Source organism: Zootoca vivipara, chromosome 14 (genome assembly GCF_965207765.1).
Source record: "Zootoca vivipara chromosome 14, rZooViv2.hap1.1, whole genome shotgun sequence".
Classification (NCBI taxonomy): Eukaryota; Metazoa; Chordata; class Lepidosauria; order Squamata; family Lacertidae; genus Zootoca; species Zootoca vivipara.
In genome coordinates, this window is record NC_142597.1 from 45,404,723 (window position 1) to 45,425,390 (window position 20,668).

Here is a 20,668-nt window from a genome sequence, read left to right on the forward strand (position 1 = left end):
GCAGTTTGGGGATGCCTGGATTAGCACAAACAAGACTCTCCACGCGCGGCGCAGCCACGTGAAAAAGATACAAGTTCTCCGTGTTAAGGAGAGGCTCTTGGAAGTTCACGATGCAGTTGCTGGAGCCGCAGCCCCGCCTGGAAAAGAGCTTGCTTGACAGTCAGCACCTGCTTGGCCTAGAGGCAAAAGGGAATCGCTTCCGTGGCTGAAGGAGGCAGCCATACATACATACACACACCCGCAGCTGGTGGCCTTGGCGACAGATCTGGCCTTCTGTCGCCAAACAGTGATGGCCGAGGGAGAGCCCAGAAGATGATGGGCTGCAAACCCCGAGGAGGAAATCTGAGGCGCTCTGCCTGCTGCCAGCCTGGTCCACGGACAAGGACGGAGGGAACTGGAGTCCGACAGCATCTAGTGCAGGCATGTCAAACCTGCAGCCCTCCAGATGTTTTGGACTACAATTCCCATCTTCCCCAACCACTGGTCCTGCTAGCTAGGGATCATGGGAGTTGTAGGCCAAAACATCTGGAGGGCCGCATGTTTGACATGCCTGATCTAGTGCAAGGTCACCGATGTTCCCCATCTCTGCTCCGTGGGAAGGAAGGAGTCTCAAAGAGAGATGGCTCCATCTCTGAAGAAGCTGAAGCATCTGAAGAAGTGGGCATGCACACGAAAGCTCATTCCAATGACAAACTTAGTTGGTCTCTAAGGTGCTACTGGAAGGAATTTTTTTCATTTTGTTTCGGCTCGTTCTCTGGTTACGCACAGCGCGTCTGCAGGAAGGGCAGCAGCGAGCGCGCAGCGTTACGCAAGGATCCGCGGGGGGAGGAGCGAGAGGAGGGATCCGGCAGCGTCTGGCTGCTGGGAACCTGCCTCCCGAGGAGGAGGAGACCCAGGAGCAGCGGCCTGCATTTTGGGACGCGCGGGGCGGGGCTCTGACCGCCCACATGGTCCGGGATACGCGCATCTCTGCCAGCGGCCAGGGGTTCTGGCTCCGTTCTTGGCACGCCTTGCAGCGCAAGTGGCGGCAGGCGCGCAGCGTTGCGCAAGGGTCCGCCCGCGGGAGAAAGAGGTTAGAGGAAGGATCTGGTTGCTGGGAACCTGCCTCCCGAGGAGGCGGAGCAGCAGGAGCAGCGGCGTCCGCCTCTTCCTCCGACCGGCAGTGCGCGGAGCCGGCGATCGCGGGCGCAAGATGCGCGCCTAGGCTGCTGCCTCCTCCCGCCGGGCGCAAGAAGCGCGCGATGGCCGCGGCGGAGGCGCTGGCGGGTCTGGCGCTGGCGCTGGGCCTCTACGCCTTGCTCTATTACAACTTCATCAAAGGCGCCACGTGCAAGAACGAGGCCAGCCTGCGGGGCAAGACGGTGGTGATCACAGGTCAGGATCGCCCCCAGGTCTCGGAAGACGGGGGGCAGCGTGGGGCAGTGGTTAGAGCGCCCGAAGAGGGTCTGCGGGAGCTCCCGCATCGGGGGTTGCCTGGCCGTTGATCCCCAAGAAAAAAAAACTCCAGATCAGCCTGAGCAACATGCAGCCTTGGGCAAAGATATATCCAGGTGAAACTCGGAAAATTAGAATATCGTCGAAAAGTTGCATTTCAGTAATGCAACTTGTTGTTGTTTTTCTTTTTACAAATGCTTTCTTTTGGAAATTCCACAGTAATAAATCAAGTCGTTACAATAATACAAAAATAAACATCGCTATTACATTTCATTAATTACATTCCATTTATAATTGACCCGGCTAACGGCAAATAATTACAATTACAACAAATAAAGGCTTGCCATATCTTGCTTTGCATGCCATGCATCTATCTCATATATTGGTTTCCCCTTTTAAGCTGCATTACTGAAATAAATGCACTTTTCGGTGATATTCTAATTTTCCGAGTTTCACCTGTACGAGGGCACGCCCTGTGTCAAAAAGACATTAGAGGCATAGTGGATCAGGAGGGATGAGCAGCTAATGGCTGCTGGGCCAAACCTGTGCAGAGGAGGGCTTGGGCAATTATGATGATGTGTTGAGTAAGGCGACACACCCAGGGATGGAGAAACCTGTGGCGCTTTTCCTGATCTGGGATTCAGCATGGCTCAGTCAGGATGATGGGAACTGGAGTCCCACAGGTGTCCCCCCCCCATCTCTGCTCAGCTAGGAGGAGCCTGATACTGGATAGCGTAAGAGAGATTACTGGTACTCCATTTCCAGCCCAACCTGGAAACGAGATAGAAGAGGGTTGGCCTTTAAGAGGCGCCCCACGGAGGTGACAGGTCGGTTATATATAAATTTATTACATATAATATATTATAAAGAGATTAATGGAACACGCTGATAACGGTGCCCTGGCAGCTGGCCCTGAGATGGCAGCCTCTGTTGAACTACAGCTCCCATCATGCAGCGTGGCCAGTATTTAGGGAAGGTGGGAATTGTAGTCCAAGAGCGTCTGGCAGAGGGCTCCAGAGCTTTATTCAGGGGGTCTGGGATGTGCCTGAGGGTTTGTAGTGGAAGATGAGAGACGGCACATCCATAGCATTCAATATTCGTATATACAGTATTGTATTGTATTCTGCTACAATTTGAGCTCTCCTAAGAATGTAAGGGATGCGGGTGGCGCTGTCGTCTAAACCACTGAGCCTAGGGCTTGCCGATCAGAAGGTTGGCGGTTCAAATCCCCATGACAGGGTGAGCTCCCGGGGTTCCGGTTTCCGCCGGCAGGAATGGCGGACCTGTTTTCCATCTCTCTGACCTTCGTAAGGAATTTGGCGGTTGCTAGGGGAGTAAATGGCAACCCCCTACCCTCACTTTATAAACTGTTGTTACTGAGCATATTTTTTAAAGATGTGGAGTTGCCGACGAGAAAAGCCCCCCTCTAGTTGGACGGAAGGAGTCCTGGACGCGTTCGGAGGATTTATGAGCTGTGACGCACTTTGAATTGGAGCAGCGACCTGAAGCTAAGTTCAGCTATAGGGCAAGGAGATCCATTAATTTACCAAGAGTCTATGGTTTGATGTTTGGGTCTTCTGCCTGGAAAAGCTGTAAATTTTATAAAGATCGTTAATCTTCCCGGTTATGAGAGAAAACGAAAGTGCTTTGAGTTTTTTTAAGATGGCGCTGCTTCGTGTTGACGCAACAGGGAGCTCCAGACCAAGAAGATTTATGGGGAGGCTGGACTGATTAACCCACACAGGAGAAAGAACATTTGTGAAACCTTGTTTGATATTTATCTCAGCAGCTGGGAAACAATCGGTTGAAAGTGGAAAACATCTATGTGACTATAAGGGAAAGATTCGGATTATTATGAACTTGGAGAGACGATTTGAACTTTAGAAAAAAGACGGCAGTGGACGGTTGCGAGGAATCCCCAATTTCTTGAAGCATGGGAACCCAAAAAAAAATTTTTAGATGATTTGGCATAATATTCGGTTTGATTGATATATATGTGTATAATTTGAAATAATGAATGTGATATAATTGGTTTTAATTGGAAAATTAATAAAAATATATTTAAAAAAAATATATAAAAAAAAGACAGGGTGAGCTCCCATTGCTCGGTCCCAGCTCCTGCCAACCTAGCAGTTTGAAAGCACGTCAAAGTGCAAGTAGATAAATAGGTGCCGCTCCAGCGGGAAGGTAAACAGCGTTTCCGTGCACTGTTCTGGTTTCGCCAGAAGCGGCTTAGTCATGCTGGCCACATGACCTGGAAGCTGTCTGCGGACAAACGCCGGCTCCCTTGGCCTTTAAAGTGAGATGAGTGCCGCAACCCCAGAGTCGTTCGCAACTGGACCTAACGGTCAGGGGTCCTTTACCCTTTTTTTTAAAGAATGGGAGGAAAGAGCCTGACTGCTGGATGAGGCCATTGGCACATCTGGTTCAACCTCCTCTGTCCTGGTGGCCCCCCCCAGCTGCCCCCACGGGAAGCCCACAAGCAGCGCCTGAGCCCAGGAGCCACGCCCCTCTCCTGCTGTTTCCAGCAACTGGCCTCTGGCCCCAAACTCTGTGGAATTCACATTATAAAGCAACAAAATGCAACCTGTAAGAAATAGAGGACATGGTGAAAATGCAGTTAAAAACCACACAGCATCTAGCACAGCTCATCACAGTTTCCACAGCAGGTAGAAAAATCATTCAGGGGTCCGCCAAGACCCTCGGCAAATTTCTAGCAGCCAGGGCACGTTAACCCCCGCCGCCACCGAACACACATTTTGGCTCTAGATCAGGCATCCCCAAACTGTGGCCCTCCAGATGTTTTGGCCTACAACTCCCATGATCCCTAGCTAACGGGGAAGATGGGAATTGTAGTCCAAAACATCTGGAGGGCCAAAGTTTGGGGGTGCCTGCTCAAGATCATTCTTTTCTCTGGACTTTTCCAGGTGGGAACACTGGGATCGGGAAGGCAACGGCCCTGGATCTGGCCCGGAGGGGAGCCCGCGTCATCCTGGCTTGCCGGGACAGAGGGCGAGGAGAATCCGCCGTCTGTGACATCCGGAGGGTGAGCGTTTATTTCTTCGGCTCCACTTAGAAATCGCTTCCCTTGAACTACCTTGAAGCGATTTCACAGTAAAAGACTTGTCACAATGGAATCTGAACAGTCAGGCCTTTATTCTAAGAAGCTGGGAGGTCTAGCTTTCTAGGAGAATTCACCAACCTGGCACCCTCTGGATGTTTTGGGCCTAATCTCCCATCAGCCTCAGCATCACACGGCTGTCTGGGGCTGATGGGAGTTGTAGTTCAAAAGATCTGGGAGGCCACCAGGTTAGAAAAGTCTACCCTAGTGGTATTATTATGGCATTGGGGGGGTGCATGGAGGATATTTTCCCTCAATGCACTTGCAGGGAATAATATCAAGTTGCCCCGTACAGCATTGGCATTTAGGAGCCTGCTTAAAACTCACCTCCTCGTCCGGCTTTTTCTGGGATGGGGGTGGTGGTGAAGCAGCTCTGCTCTTGATGTACGAATCCGATCTACTGATTTATGATGTATCCTGTATTTGTTTTAGGAATGTAGTTTTATTGTTTATGCTCTATGCCATTCACCGCCATCCTATGTTTTTCCCCTTAATGTTGGTCGTCTGGGGGAAAGGGAAATTTGCAAATGAAATAAGGAAATAAATCTGAAGTCTGGATCTGTGGCCGTAATATTTTTCCAGAGCTTAATTGGCAGGTGAATCTTCAGATAACTGGAGCATAAGAGCCAAGCTGCTGGATCAGGCCAATGAGGCCCTTCTAGCCCAGCCTCCACTTCTCAAGCAGGATCTGAGAACAAGCGCAACTCTCCTGCAGCTTCGAGAAACGGGCCTTCCTTCCAGCCTAGATTCTTAGCAAGACCATGGGGTGGCATAGGAAAAGGAGCCTGGTTGTGACCTGGCTCTGGGAGCGGGACAGGGGGCAAACTTGCTTGCTAGGGCTAAACATTCCTTGTGGTTCTCTCCCCCCCCCCACTTGCTCAGGAAAGTGGGAACAATGAAGTTCTCTTTATGAGCCTGGACTTGGCCAGCTTCAAGTCAGTGAGGACTTTTGCAGCGGCTTTCTTGAGATCTGAGCCCCGCCTTGACATTCTCATCAACAATGCAGGTGAGAACGCAGCCCCGGGGGTGGAGATTTGGGGAAGGGGCACAGCTGCTTTGCATGCAGAAGGTCCAAGGTTTTCAGTCCCCAATGGCATCTCCTGTCTGAAACTCCGGAGACCCACCGCTGGTCAGTGTAGCCAATCCTGAACTAGTTGGATCTGATTGTGTATTATTATGACAGCTTCCTTTGCTGCTGTTTAAATCATCTTTTTCTTCAAAACCATGAGGACGGAAATCCTGCTTTACTTTTAGGGGAAGGGCTATAGCTTAGTGGTAGTTCTGTTCCCAACAGCATCTCTAAGTGGGGTTGACCAAGGCAGAATAGAGCGGGGCTATTACGGAACGTGGGTGGCGCTGTGGTCTAAATCACAGAGCCAAGGCTTGCCGATCAGAAGGTCTCTGGTTCGAATCCCTGCGACGGGGTGATTGTTCGCGACCGACGATTGTTCAGTCCCAGCTCCTGCCCACCTAGCAGTTTGAAAGCACGTCAAGTGCAAGTAGATAAATAGGTACTGCTCTGGTGGGAAGGTAAACAGCATTTCCGTGCGCTGCTCTGGTTCGCCAGAAGCGGCTTTGTCATGCTGGCCACATGACCTGGAAGCTGTCTGCAGACAAACACCGGCTCCCTCAGCCTATAGAGCGAGATGAGCGCCACAACCCCAGAGTCTGGAGCTAACGGTCAGGGGTACCTTTACCTATTACTTCCTTTGATCGGGACACTAGACTTCTCTTGATGCAGCCTAGACTAGCGTTGGCTCTTTTTGCTGCTGTATCACATGGCTGACTCATGTTAAGCTTGTGGTCTGCTAAGACCCCTAGATCCTTTTTCAAATATACTACTGGCAAGCCAAGTGTCCCCATCATATAATTGTGCAGCTTCTTGACTAAGTGCAGAACCCTACATTTGTCCTTTTTGAAATTCATTTTGTTAGCTCGGGCCCAGTTCTCTAATCTGCTAAGGTCATCTTGAATCCTGGCTCTGTCTTCCATGGCATTCACTACCCATCCAGTTTGGTGTCACCTGCAAATTTGTTGTGCACCCCCAATTCCTTCATCCAAGTCATTTATAAAGACATTGAACTACAGTGGGCCCTGGCATGGCTGGTAATTATCTGGGTCTTCTTGCTAAACAGGTGTGTCTCAAAGAGCCGGCAGAATGCCAGTAGTGATGGGGGTCTCTCTTATTTCGGCAGGGTGAGCCTCCCACAGAAATGGGGCCACCAGAGCAAAAACCTGTCTGGATGTTGAACTTGTTTAATCCAGCCTCATTTTCTGGTAGGGGTCAGGACTGGAAGCCGAAGCAGCGACGGCTTCAATTTGGCGTTCCAGGTGAATCACTTGAGCCATTTCCTTCTGACCCACCTCCTCCTGGAGCGGATGAAGCAGTGCGCGCCCAGCCGTGTGGTGGTGGTGGCTTCCAGTGCACATCAGCGGGGGAAGATTGACTTTCAGAACATCCACAAGCCAGTGGACGGGCAGTTGGCAGGGATCCAATCGTACAGCAACAGCAAACTGGCCAATATGCTGTACACCCGGGAGCTCGCCAATCGACTGGAAGGGACGAACGTTACCTGCTACGCGGTCCATCCAGGTGGGTGGCAGGTCAAGCTCAGCTCCTCAACCTGGGACCCTCTATAGTGGTGGCTGGTGCCCTTGGGGGACTGGAGGGGCAGAAAGCAGGGAACCCAACGATAGACAGAGCCAGAACCAGTGAAGGGGAGAGATAGAGTCAATTGCAGGTGGAGTCAACTCCTCCTAGTTCTTTCCCCATCCTCATCCTTATCCCTGCAGAGATTTACAAGGGGCAACACAGAGACTATGGAAGAGAAGGAAACTGACGGGCAGAAACCCCCTAGGCTGGTTGTAAGTAGGAAGGGTGGCAGATGGGGACTGTCTGAGAAGCAGGCTGAGGTTGCCCTAATGCAGGGATCCCCAAACTAAGGCTCGGGGGCCGGATGCAGCCCAATCGCCTTCTAAATCCGGCCCGCGGACGGTCCAGGAATCGGCATGTTTTTACATGAGTAGTAGGTGTCCTTTTATTTAAAATGCATCTCTGGGTTATTTGTGGGGCATAGGAATCTGTTCATTATTTTTTTCCAAAATATAGTTCAGCCCCCCCACAAGGTCTGAGGGACAGTGGACCGGTCCCCTGCTGAAAAAGTTTGCTGACCCCTGTAATGGACCAGCTTCCATTGGTCCTCTAAACGCTGTTGGACTCCCATCATTCCTGACCGTTGACTGTGCTAACTGGGGTCCTACGACATCAGCAGGACAGGGTACAGTATTTGCTATCTGGAGGGCCAATAATTCCAGAGATTCCTGTGCAGCTCACCCTTTCATTCATCGTCCTAGAACATACCTTCTTTTTGCAGATTTCTTGGCCATCATTGCCACCTGCAACTAAACCAGCCTTTGCCAACCTGATGGCCTTCAGGTGCTTTGAACTATGACTCCCATCAGCTCCAGTGAGACTAGTGGATGCTAGCTGGATGGAACCTCCAGTATCAAAGGAAGTTGACCTAGAATAGGAATAGGAATAATTTAATATAAACACCAGCTGCTGCTGAGGAAGTGCTGTTCTGCTCATGTCAGGCTTCCCAGATGGGACATCTAGTTGGCCCAAGCAGAAAAGAGGGTGTTAAACAAGATGGCCCTCCATTCGGTTTTAGCTACTGATTTTTGTCTTTCAGGGCTTGTTAACACTGAATTATTCCGCCACACTTTGATCTGGCTGAAGCCTCTTTTCCTCCCCATCTGCTGGCTCTTCCTCCGAGACACGACCAATGGTGCTCAGACGTCCATCTACTGTGCCACTCAGGAAGGCATTGAGAAGTACAGCGGGCGCTATTTTGCCAATTGCTGGCTGCGTGACCCCAAGCCACATGCCCGGGATGACGCCTTGGCCAAGAAACTTTGGGAAGTCAGCGAGAGGATGGTGGGGCTGGCGAACTAGGCTGCGGTGTTTTTCAAAGAGGGCTCCTCGTCTCCATGGAAAGGGGGCCTTTGCAGAACCATCCATGAAACAGGAAAATTTTAAAGTCAAATTGTGGCATCACATGGCAGGGTTCTCGAGGGGAAATAACGAAATCCCAAAGCAGCACTTCCCATTTTCGTAAAATGGAGGCATCTTTGAATAATAGCCGACTGGTGGATAGGGCTTGGGCGTCAGATGGAGGGAGATGCCCTCCCATAATGGGAAAAGGCTGGGAGACTGGTGAGCTCTGGGAACATTACTTTTCCTGCTTTTGCCATACTTTATCCGCACAGCGAGTTGGGGATTAGCAGGCGATCTTTGCAGCTGTCTCTCTCTTTTTCTTTTGGTACAGGGTCCCCCCCCCAATTTTACAATGTATATAAAGAAGAAAGAACAATGGCAACGGGGGGGGGGGAGGAATTAAGAGATGAGAAACGGAAACTGTGGGTTGAAACGGCAAAGTCCAAGTCAAGGCTCTCGGTGTCGCCAGATCATCAGGTCTGGTTCCAGACTTGCCAAGCCTGTGAGGAGGGTTGCCTTGAAAGTTGCCCATTGCAAATGTCACAAAGGAACGCCAAATCTCACAAAAAGTGCCTGGAGGCTCTAGTCCAGGCACCCCCAAACTCGGCCCTCCAGATGTTTTGGGACTACAACTCCCATCATCCCTAGCCAACGGGACCAGTGGTCAGGGATGATGGGAATTGTAGTCCCAAAACATCTGGAGGGCCGAGTTTGGGGATGTCTGCTCTAGTCCCTGTTGAAGTCTCAAATGATGTGTAATTTTCTCCATTTTATCGATATTCGAAAGTGAGCGGTACCAAGCGTCCGGTGTAATATTCGCTGTTGTCACTTTGCGGGCCGCCATTTCCCCCCTCCTTTTTCATTTTCCCGCTCTTTTCTTGTTTTACTAGCGGATCTTTTTAAGGCAAGAGAAGCCATATGGGTGTCACGGCTGCTGAGCAGTCTTTAACTGCTTGGAGGGTTTTTTTGTTGTTGTTGCACTCGAGCGGTATATAATTTTTATGAAATCAATAATAAAGAATGAATTATGTTGTTTTGAGGTGTGTGGGTCTTTTTTTAAAAGTGTTTTAATGCTGTGACCCCACCCTAGGATCTTAGGGTGAAAGGCAGGCATTAATAAGAAAATAAATAATTCCCGCACCCCATAACCACCAATGGGTGAAGCTCCAGGCAAAAACATTCCTTGTCAACCAGGCCTTTGGCTGTTAATCAATTTATGGCCTTTAAAAATGTGCTGGCGGGGGGGGGGGGGTTACTGCCTATTTAAATATTTTTGTCCTTATTAATTTTGTGTTCTGTGTTATAAACTGCTCTGTGGTCTCTTGACGAAGGGTGGTTTTAAAATTTAATAATGATGATAATTCTGTGTGTTCTGAGTTGTCCTTGAGGTGGGGAGTTTTCACGCCTCCCCCCCCCCCAATGGTGGAACTGGAATTTCAGGCTCAAAAAATGGTTCCCTTCCGAAAGCTGCCAGTCTCTCTCTCCCTAAGGAGGTGAGACTTCGCTTTCCTTCAACGCTGTTCCTGGTCCCTGCCAGCCATTGAAATTCTTTGCAGGATTATTTGGGAGGCAGTCTTTCAAGGGGTGGAAAGCCTTTTGTCAAATCTTTGCCAAGGCCTTTGCAAGCACGCCCCAGTTGAACAGAGCCAGCTCTCAGAAAACAATGCCCTTCTAAAATGTGGGGTTTTTATTTATGTTTATTTTTTGGGAGGGGGGGTATTGGGTTGTTTTTCTTTTGATTATGTATTTTGTGTTTTTATGTTGTGGTTTTATCCTATGAACCGCCCTGAGACCGGTGGGTAGAGTGCAGTATACAACTTTGATAAATAATATAAAATAAAACTGAGCATAGGATCCAGCTTCTAGGGCTTGGCCCCCCAATAAAATATTTGAGGGGTCTGGCTGCCCCCCCCAAAAAAGTTGATGGTCATCATTGCCGTTCAAATGGTGTGCATACGACCAGGGCCGGAATTAGGTTTGATGAGGCCCTAAGCTACTGAATGGAATGGGGCCCTTTATATGTCCAGCTGTCCTTGTCAACAACAAATTGTGGCTGTTTTTTGTGTTGAATAGATGCTATATGGTAATTAGTGGACCTAACAGGCATCTAAAGCCATTTGCACATAACAAAATATGTATTTTATCAAAGTAATTGATACAGAAATGAGCAAACCAGTGATATTTTAGGGAGCAGGCGACCAGGAAGGGCCTATTACTTACATCATAGGAGCCTGCACAACACAAAACACTGTTGCTGGATGTAGGTTTTATTTTATTTGTTTTCTGATCTTATATTTTGGAAATGTCCATCCAGTTTTTTACCTTTACATTTTTTGGGGGCCCCAAGAGAGTGGGGTCCTAAGCTATAGCTTGTTTAGCTTATACCTACAAGTGAAACTCGGGAAATTAGAATATTGTCGAAAAGTGCATTTATTTCAGTAACGCAACTTAAAAGGTGAAACCAATATATGAGATAGATGCATGACATGCTAAGCAAGATATGGCAAGCCTTGCCTTCTGGCGGTTCCCTCGTTGCGAGAAGCCAAGTTGCAGGGAACTAGGCAGAGGGCCTTCTCCGTGGTGGCGCCTGCCCTGTGGAACGCCCTCCCAACAGATGTCAAAAAGGAAAACTACCACCAGACTTTTAGAAGACATCTGAAGGCAGCCCTGTTCAGGGAGGCTTTTAATGTTTAATAGATTATTGTGTTTTATTCTTTTGTTGGAAGCCGCCCAGAGTGGCTGGGGAGACCCGGCCAGATGGGTGGGGTATAAATAATAAATTATTATTGTTATTGTTATTATTATTCTTTATTATTTTTATTATTATTATTATTATTATTTGTCATTGTCATTATTGGTCGTTAGGTGGGTCAATTATAAATGGAATGTAATTAATGAAATGTAAATGGGATGTTTATTTTTGTATTATTGTAACTTTGTTTTATTACTGTGGAATTTCCAAAAGAAAGCATTTGTAAAAATTAAAAGAAAAATAATAAGTTGCATTACTGAAATAAATGCCCTTTTCGACGATATTCTAATTTCCCGAGTTTCACCTGTAAATCCGGGACTGCTGCACGGTGCGTCACGTCTTGCGATCGATTATGCGCCCTCACCCCCGATACAGTATTTTATTCAAGTGGGCGCCCCTGAAACTGAGCGCAGGATTGCATTTATGCGGGTGCCATCTATCCGAGGATGGGGCGTGCGCGTAAGGAAGGACAGCCACGGATCAAGGCGACCGGCCTGCACTTGGGGACACGGACGGACTTTGCTATGGGGCGGGGCTCTGACCACCCACAAAGTCCGTCCGGGATACCGCTGATCGCGGCGCGCATCTCTGCCAGCGGCCAGGGGTTCTGGCTCCGTTCTTGGCACGCCTTGGAGCGCAAGTGGCGGCAGGCGCGCAGCGTTGCGCAAGGCTCCGCGGGAGAAAGAGGAAGGATCCGGCCGGGGCGCGCCTGGCTGCTGGGCACGAACCTGCCTCCCGAGGAGGCGGAGCAGCAGGAGCAGCAGCGGCGTCCGCCTCTTCCTCCGACCAGCGGTGCGCGGAGCCGGCCATCGCGGGCGCAAGATGCGCGCCTAGGCTGGTGCCTCCTCCCGCCGGGCGCAAGAAGCGCGCGATGGCCGCGGCGGAGGCGCTGGCGGGTCTGGCGCTGGCGCTGGGCCTCTACGCCTTGCTCTATTACAACTTCATCAAAGGCGCCACGTGCAAGAACGAGGCCAGCCTGCGGGGCAAGACGGTGGTGATCACAGGTCAGGATCGCCCCCAGGTCTCGGAAGACGGGGGGCAGCGTGGGGCAGTGGTTAGAGCGCCCGAAGAGGGTCTGCGGGAGCTCCCGCATCGGGGGTTGCCTGGCCGTTGATCCCCAAGAAAAAAAAACTCCAGATCAGCCTGAGCAACATGCAGCCTTGGGCAAAGATATATCCAGGTGAAACTCGGAAAATTAGAATATCGTCGAAAAGTTGCATTTCAGTAATGCAACTTGTTGTTGTTTTTCTTTTTACAAATGCTTTCTTTTGGAAATTCCACAGTAATAAATCAAGTCGTTACAATAATACAAAAATAAACATCGCTATTACATTTCATTAATTACATTCCATTTATAATTGACCCGGCTAACGGCAAATAATTACAATTACAACAAATAAAGGCTTGCCATATCTTGCTTTGCATGCCATGCATCTATCTCATATATTGGTTTCCCCTTTTAAGCTGCATTACTGAAATAAATGCACTTTTCGGTGATATTCTAATTTTCCGAGTTTCACCTGTACGAGGGCACGCCCTGTGTCAAAAAGACATTAGAGGCATAGTGGATCAGGAGGGATGAGCAGCTAATGGCTGCTGGGCCAAACCTGTGCAGAGGAGGGCTTGGGCAATTATGATGATGTGTTGAGTAAGGCGACACACCCAGGGATGGAGAAACCTGTGGCGCTTTTCCTGATCTGGGATTCAGCATGGCTCAGTCAGGATGATGGGAACTGGAGTCCCACAGGTGTCCCCCCCCCATCTCTGCTCAGCTAGGAGGAGCCTGATACTGGATAGCGTAAGAGAGATTACTGGTACTCCATTTCCAGCCCAACCTGGAAACGAGATAGAAGAGGGTTGGCCTTTAAGAGGCGCCCCACGGAGGTGACAGGTCGGTTATATATAAATTTATTACATATAATATATTATAAAGAGATTAATGGAACACGCTGATAACGGTGCCCTGGCAGCTGGCCCTGAGATGGCAGCCTCTGTTGAACTACAGCTCCCATCATGCAGCGTGGCCAGTATTTAGGGAAGGTGGGAATTGTAGTCCAAGAGCGTCTGGCAGAGGGCTCCAGAGCTTTATTCAGGGGGTCTGGGATGTGCCTGAGGGTTTGTAGTGGAAGATGAGAGACGGCACATCCATAGCATTCAATATTCGTATATACAGTATTGTATTGTATTCTGCTACAATTTGAGCTCTCCTAAGAATGTAAGGGATGCGGGTGGCGCTGTCGTCTAAACCACTGAGCCTAGGGCTTGCCGATCAGAAGGTTGGCGGTTCAAATCCCCATGACAGGGTGAGCTCCCGGGGTTCCGGTTTCCGCCGGCAGGAATGGCGGACCTGTTTTCCATCTCTCTGACCTTCGTAAGGAATTTGGCGGTTGCTAGGGGAGTAAATGGCAACCCCCTACCCTCACTTTATAAACTGTTGTTACTGAGCATATTTTTTAAAGATGTGGAGTTGCCGACGAGAAAAGCCCCCCTCTAGTTGGACGGAAGGAGTCCTGGACGCGTTCGGAGGATTTATGAGCTGTGACGCACTTTGAATTGGAGCAGCGACCTGAAGCTAAGTTCAGCTATAGGGCAAGGAGATCCATTAATTTACCAAGAGTCTATGGTTTGATGTTTGGGTCTTCTGCCTGGAAAAGCTGTAAATTTTATAAAGATCGTTAATCTTCCCGGTTATGAGAGAAAACGAAAGTGCTTTGAGTTTTTTTAAGATGGCGCTGCTTCGTGTTGACGCAACAGGGAGCTCCAGACCAAGAAGATTTATGGGGAGGCTGGACTGATTAACCCACACAGGAGAAAGAACATTTGTGAAACCTTGTTTGATATTTATCTCAGCAGCTGGGAAACAATCGGTTGAAAGTGGAAAACATCTATGTGACTATAAGGGAAAGATTCGGATTATTATGAACTTGGAGAGACGATTTGAACTTTAGAAAAAAGACGGCAGTGGACGGTTGCGAGGAATCCCCAATTTCTTGAAGCATGGGAACCCAAAAAAAAATTTTTAGATGATTTGGCATAATATTCGGTTTGATTGATATATATGTGTATAATTTGAAATAATGAATGTGATATAATTGGTTTTAATTGGAAAATTAATAAAAATATATTTAAAAAAAATATATATAAAAAAGACAGGGTGAGCTCCCATTGCTCGGTCCCAGCTCCTGCCAACCTAGCAGTTTGAAAGCACGTCAAAGTGCAAGTAGATAAATAGGTGCCGCTCCAGCGGGAAGGTAAACAGCGTTTCCGTGCACTGTTCTGGTTTCGCCAGAAGCGGCTTAGTCATGCTGGCCACATGACCTGGAAGCTGTCTGCGGACAAACGCCGGCTCCCTTGGCCTTTAAAGTGAGATGAGTGCCGCAACCCCAGAGTCGTTCGCAACTGGACCTAACGGTCAGGGGTCCTTTACCCTTTTTTTTAAAGAATGGGAGGAAAGAGCCTGACTGCTGGATGAGGCCATTGGCACATCTGGTTCAACCTCCTCTGTCCTGGTGGCCCCCCCCAGCTGCCCCCACGGGAAGCCCACAAGCAGCGCCTGAGCCCAGGAGCCACGCCCCTCTCCTGCTGTTTCCAGCAACTGGCCTCTGGCCCCAAACTCTGTGGAATTCACATTATAAAGCAACAAAATGCAACCTGTAAGAAATAGAGGACATGGTGAAAATGCAGTTAAAAACCACACAGCATCTAGCACAGCTCATCACAGTTTCCACAGCAGGTAGAAAAATCATTCAGGGGTCCGCCAAGACCCTCGGCAAATTTCTAGCAGCCAGGGCACGTTAACCCCCGCCGCCACCGAACACACATTTTGGCTCTAGATCAGGCATCCCCAAACTGTGGCCCTCCAGATGTTTTGGCCTACAACTCCCATGATCCCTAGCTAACGGGGAAGATGGGAATTGTAGTCCAAAACATCTGGAGGGCCAAAGTTTGGGGGTGCCTGCTCAAGATCATTCTTTTCTCTGGACTTTTCCAGGTGGGAACACTGGGATCGGGAAGGCAACGGCCCTGGATCTGGCCCGGAGGGGAGCCCGCGTCATCCTGGCTTGCCGGGACAGAGGGCGAGGAGAATCCGCCGTCTGTGACATCCGGAGGGTGAGCGTTTATTTCTTCGGCTCCACTTAGAAATCGCTTCCCTTGAACTACCTTGAAGCGATTTCACAGTAAAAGACTTGTCACAATGGAATCTGAACAGTCAGGCCTTTATTCTAAGAAGCTGGGAGGTCTAGCTTTCTAGGAGAATTCACCAACCTGGCACCCTCTGGATGTTTTGGGCCTAATCTCCCATCAGCCTCAGCATCACACGGCTGTCTGGGGCTGATGGGAGTTGTAGTTCAAAAGATCTGGGAGGCCACCAGGTTAGAAAAGTCTACCCTAGTGGTATTATTATGGCATTGGGGGGGTGCATGGAGGATATTTTCCCTCAATGCACTTGCAGGGAATAATATCAAGTTGCCCCGTACAGCATTGGCATTTAGGAGCCTGCTTAAAACTCACCTCCTCGTCCGGCTTTTTCTGGGATGGGGGTGGTGGTGAAGCAGCTCTGCTCTTGATGTACGAATCCGATCTACTGATTTATGATGTATCCTGTATTTGTTTTAGGAATGTAGTTTTATTGTTTATGCTCTATGCCATTCACCGCCATCCTATGTTTTTCCCCTTAATGTTGGTCGTCTGGGGGAAAGGGAAATTTGCAAATGAAATAAGGAAATAAATCTGAAGTCTGGATCTGTGGCCGTAATATTTTTCCAGAGCTTAATTGGCAGGTGAATCTTCAGATAACTGGAGCATAAGAGCCAAGCTGCTGGATCAGGCCAATGAGGCCCTTCTAGCCCAGCCTCCACTTCTCAAGCAGGATCTGAGAACAAGCGCAACTCTCCTGCAGCTTCGAGAAACGGGCCTTCCTTCCAGCCTAGATTCTTAGCAAGACCATGGGGTGGCATAGGAAAAGGAGCCTGGTTGTGACCTGGCTCTGGGAGCGGGACAGGGGGCAAACTTGCTTGCTAGGGCTAAACATTCCTTGTGGTTCTCTCCCCCCCCCCACTTGCTCAGGAAAGTGGGAACAATGAAGTTCTCTTTATGAGCCTGGACTTGGCCAGCTTCAAGTCAGTGAGGACTTTTGCAGCGGCTTTCTTGAGATCTGAGCCCCGCCTTGACATTCTCATCAACAATGCAGGTGAGAACGCAGCCCCGGGGGTGGAGATTTGGGGAAGGGGCACAGCTGCTTTGCATGCAGAAGGTCCAAGGTTTTCAGTCCCCAATGGCATCTCCTGTCTGAAACTCCGGAGACCCACCGCTGGTCAGTGTAGCCAATCCTGAACTAGTTGGATCTGATTGTGTATTATTATGACAGCTTCCTTTGCTGCTGTTTAAATCATCTTTTTCTTCAAAACCATGAGGACGGAAATCCTGCTTTACTTTTAGGGGAAGGGCTATAGCTTAGTGGTAGTTCTGTTCCCAACAGCATCTCTAAGTGGGGTTGACCAAGGCAGAATAGAGCGGGGCTATTACGGAACGTGGGTGGCGCTGTGGTCTAAATCACAGAGCCAAGGCTTGCCGATCAGAAGGTCTCTGGTTCGAATCCCTGCGACGGGGTGATTGTTCGCGACCGACGATTGTTCAGTCCCAGCTCCTGCCCACCTAGCAGTTTGAAAGCACGTCAAGTGCAAGTAGATAAATAGGTACTGCTCTGGTGGGAAGGTAAACAGCATTTCCGTGCGCTGCTCTGGTTCGCCAGAAGCGGCTTTGTCATGCTGGCCACATGACCTGGAAGCTGTCTGCAGACAAACACCGGCTCCCTCAGCCTATAGAGCGAGATGAGCGCCACAACCCCAGAGTCTGGAGCTAACGGTCAGGGGTACCTTTACCTATTACTTCCTTTGATCGGGACACTAGACTTCTCTTGATGCAGCCTAGACTAGCGTTGGCTCTTTTTGCTGCTGTATCACATGGCTGACTCATGTTAAGCTTGTGGTCTGCTAAGACCCCTAGATCCTTTTTCAAATATACTACTGGCAAGCCAAGTGTCCCCATCATATAATTGTGCAGCTTCTTGACTAAGTGCAGAACCCTACATTTGTCCTTTTTGAAATTCATTTTGTTAGCTCGGGCCCAGTTCTCTAATCTGCTAAGGTCATCTTGAATCCTGGCTCTGTCTTCCATGGCATTCACTACCCATCCAGTTTGGTGTCACCTGCAAATTTGTTGTGCACCCCCAATTCCTTCATCCAAGTCATTTATAAAGACATTGAACTACAGTGGGCCCTGGCATGGCTGGTAATTATCTGGGTCTTCTTGCTAAACAGGTGTGTCTCAAAGAGCCGGCAGAATGCCAGTAGTGATGGGGGTCTCTCTTATTTCGGCAGGGTGAGCCTCCCACAGAAATGGGGCCACCAGAGCAAAAACCTGTCTGGATGTTGAACTTGTTTAATCCAGCCTCATTTTCTGGTAGGGGTCAGGACTGGAAGCCGAAGCAGCGACGGCTTCAATTTGGCGTTCCAGGTGAATCACTTGAGCCATTTCCTTCTGACCCACCTCCTCCTGGAGCGGATGAAGCAGTGCGCGCCCAGCCGTGTGGTGGTGGTGGCTTCCAGTGCACATCAGCGGGGGAAGATTGACTTTCAGAACATCCACAAGCCAGTGGACGGGCAGTTGGCAGGGATCCAATCGTACAGCAACAGCAAACTGGCCAATATGCTGTACACCCGGGAGCTCGCCAATCGACTGGAAGGGACGAACGTTACCTGCTACGCGGTCCATCCAGGTGGGTGGCAGGTCAAGCTCAGCTCCTCAACCTGGGACCCTCTATAGTGGTGGCTGGTGCCCTTGGGGGACTGGAGGGGCAGAAAGCAGGGAACCCAACGATAGACAGAGCCAGAACCAGTGAAGGGGAGAGATAGAGTCAATTGCAGGTGGAGTCAACTCCTCCTAGTTCTTTCCCCATCCTCATCCTTATCCCTGCAGAGATTTACAAGGGGCAACACAGAGACTATGGAAGAGAAGGAAACTGACGGGCAGAAACCCCCTAGGCTGGTTGTAAGTAGGAAGGGTGGCAGATGGGGACTGTCTGAGAAGCAGGCTGAGGTTGCCCTAATGCAGGGATCCCCAAACTAAGGCTCGGGGGCCGGATGCAGCCCAATCGCCTTCTAAATCCGGCCCGCGGACGGTCCAGGAATCGGCATGTTTTTACATGAGTAGTAGGTGTCCTTTTATTTAAAATGCATCTCTGGGTTATTTGTGGGGCATAGGAATCTGTTCATTATTTTTTTCCAAAATATAGTTCAGCCCCCCCACAAGGTCTGAGGGACAGTGGACCGGTCCCCTGCTGAAAAAGTTTGCTGACCCCTGTAATGGACCAGCTTCCATTGGTCCTCTAAACGCTGTTGGACTCCCATCATTCCTGACCGTTGACTGTGCTAACTGGGGTCCTACGACATCAGCAGGACAGGGTACAGTATTTGCTATCTGGAGGGCCAATAATTCCAGAGATTCCTGTGCAGCTCACCCTTTCATTCATCGTCCTAGAACATACCTTCTTTTTGCAGATTTCTTGGCCATCATTGCCACCTGCAACTAAACCAGCCTTTGCCAACCTGATGGCCTTCAGGTGCTTTGAACTATGACTCCCATCAGCTCCAGTGAGACTAGTGGATGCTAGCTGGATGGAACCTCCAGTATCAAAGGAAGTTGACCTAGAATAGGAATAGGAATAATTTAATATAAACACCAGCTGCTGCTGAGGAAGTGCTGTTCTGCTCATGTCAGGCTTCCCAGATGGGACATCTAGTTGGCCCAAGCAGAAAAGAGGGTGTTAAACAAGATGGCCCTCCATTCGGTTTTAGCTACTGATTTTTGTCTTTCAGGGCTTGTTAACACTGAATTATTCCGCCACACTTTGATCTGGCTGAAGCCTCTTTTCCTCCCCATCTGCTGGCTCTTCCTCCGAGACACGACCAATGGTGCTCAGACGTCCATCTACTGTGCCACTCAGGAAGGCATTGAGAAGTACAGCGGGCGCTATTTTGCCAATTGCTGGCTGCGTGACCCCAAGCCACATGCCCGGGATGACGCCTTGGCCAAGAAACTTTGGGAAGTCAGCGAGAGGATGGTGGGGCTGGCGAACTAGGCTGCGGTGTTTTTCAAAGAGGGCTCCTCGTCTCCATGGAAAGGGGGCCTTTGCAGAACCATCCATGAAACAGGAAAATTTTAAAGTCAAATTGTGGCATCACATGGCAGGGTTCTCGAGGGGAAATAACGAAATCCCAAAGCAGCACTTCCCATTTTCGTAAAATGGAGGCATCTTTGAATAATAGCCGACTGGTGGATAGGGCTTGGGCGTCAGATGGAGGGAGATGCCCTCCCATAATGGGAAAAGGCTGGGAGACTGGTGAGCTCTGGGAACATTACTTTTCCTGCTTTTGCCATACTTTATCCGCACAGCGAGTTGGGGATTAGCAGGCGATCTTTGCAGCTGTCTCTCTCTTTTTCTTTTGGTACAGGGTCCCCCCCCCAATTTTACAATGTATATAAAGAAGAAAGAACAATGGCAACGGGGGGGGGGGGGAGGAATTAAGAGATGAGAAACGGAAACTGTGGGTTGAAACGGCAAAGTCCAAGTCAAGGCTCTCGGTGTCGCCAGATCATCAGGTCTGGTTCCAGACTTGCCAAGCCTGTGAGGAGGGTTGCCTTGAAAGTTGCCCATTGCAAATGTCACAAAGGAACGCCAAATCTCACAAAAAGTGCCTGGAGGCTCTAGTCCAGGCACCCCCAAACTCGGCCCTCCAGATGTTTTGGGACTACAACTCCCATCATCCCTAGCCAACGGGACCAGTGGTCAGGGATGATGGGAATTGTAGTCCCAAAACATCTGGAGGGCCGAGTTTGGGGATGTCTGCTCTAGTCCCTGTTGAAGTCTCAAATGATGTGTAATTTTCTCCATTTTATCGATATTCGAAAGTGAGCGGTACCAAGCGTCCGGTGTAATATTCGCTGTTGTCACTTTGCGGGCCGCCATTTCCCCCCTCCTTTTTCATTTTCCCGCTCTTTTCTTGTTTTACTAGCGGATCTTTTTAAGGCAAGAGAAGCCATATGGGTGTCACGGCTGCTGAGCAGTCTTTAACTGCTTGGAGGGTTTTTTTGTTGTTGTTGCACTCGAGCGGTATATAATTTTTATGAAATCAATAATAAAGAATGAATTATGTTGTTTTGAGGTGTGTGGGTCTTTTTTTAAAAGTGTTTTAATGCTGTGACCCCACCCTAGGATCTTAGGGTGAAAGGCAGGCATTAATAAGAAAATAAATAATTCCCGCACCCCATAACCACCAATGGGTGAAGCTCCAGGCAAAAACAT

The 20,668-nt window shown here is 49.4% G+C and overlaps 2 protein-coding genes across 5 annotated transcripts; both read left to right on the forward strand.

Moving 5' to 3' along the window:
• The first annotated feature begins 606 nt into the window (after positions 1 to 606).
• Positions 607 to 9,591, forward strand: LOC118096763 (dehydrogenase/reductase SDR family member 13). Of its 3 annotated transcripts, none has more exons than XM_088658274.1 (6): positions 607 to 1,374; positions 4,362 to 4,480; positions 5,438 to 5,561; positions 6,837 to 7,148; positions 7,349 to 7,420; positions 8,248 to 8,384. In XM_088658274.1, the coding sequence occupies exons 1-5, from the start codon at positions 948 to 950 to the stop codon at positions 7,393 to 7,395; spliced, it is 1,029 nt and encodes a 342-aa protein (XP_088514400.1). In that variant the 5' UTR covers positions 607 to 947; the 3' UTR covers positions 7,396 to 7,420; positions 8,248 to 8,384. The 3 variants fall into 3 exon arrangements, 2 of the variants coding, with proteins under 2 accessions (XP_088514400.1, XP_034994798.2); XR_015947142.1 differs by lacking the exon at positions 7,349 to 7,420 and adding an exon at positions 7,665 to 7,833 and having other exon boundaries at positions 609 to 1,374; positions 8,248 to 9,591; XM_035138907.3 differs by lacking the exon at positions 7,349 to 7,420 and having other exon boundaries at positions 621 to 1,374; positions 8,248 to 9,591.
• A 2,268-nt stretch (positions 9,592 to 11,859) lies between these two features.
• On the forward strand, positions 11,860 to 20,527 carry LOC148683595 (dehydrogenase/reductase SDR family member 13-like). Of its 2 annotated transcripts, none has more exons than XM_088658275.1 (5): positions 11,860 to 12,308; positions 15,296 to 15,414; positions 16,372 to 16,495; positions 17,771 to 18,082; positions 19,182 to 20,527. In XM_088658275.1, the coding sequence occupies exons 1-5, from the start codon at positions 12,176 to 12,178 to the stop codon at positions 19,442 to 19,444; spliced, it is 951 nt and encodes a 316-aa protein (XP_088514401.1). In that variant the 5' UTR covers positions 11,860 to 12,175; the 3' UTR covers positions 19,445 to 20,527. The 2 variants fall into 2 exon arrangements, with proteins under 2 accessions (XP_088514401.1, XP_088514402.1); XM_088658276.1 differs by lacking the exon at positions 11,860 to 12,308 and adding an exon at positions 12,332 to 12,484.
• The last annotated feature ends 141 nt before the right edge of the window (positions 20,528 to 20,668 follow it).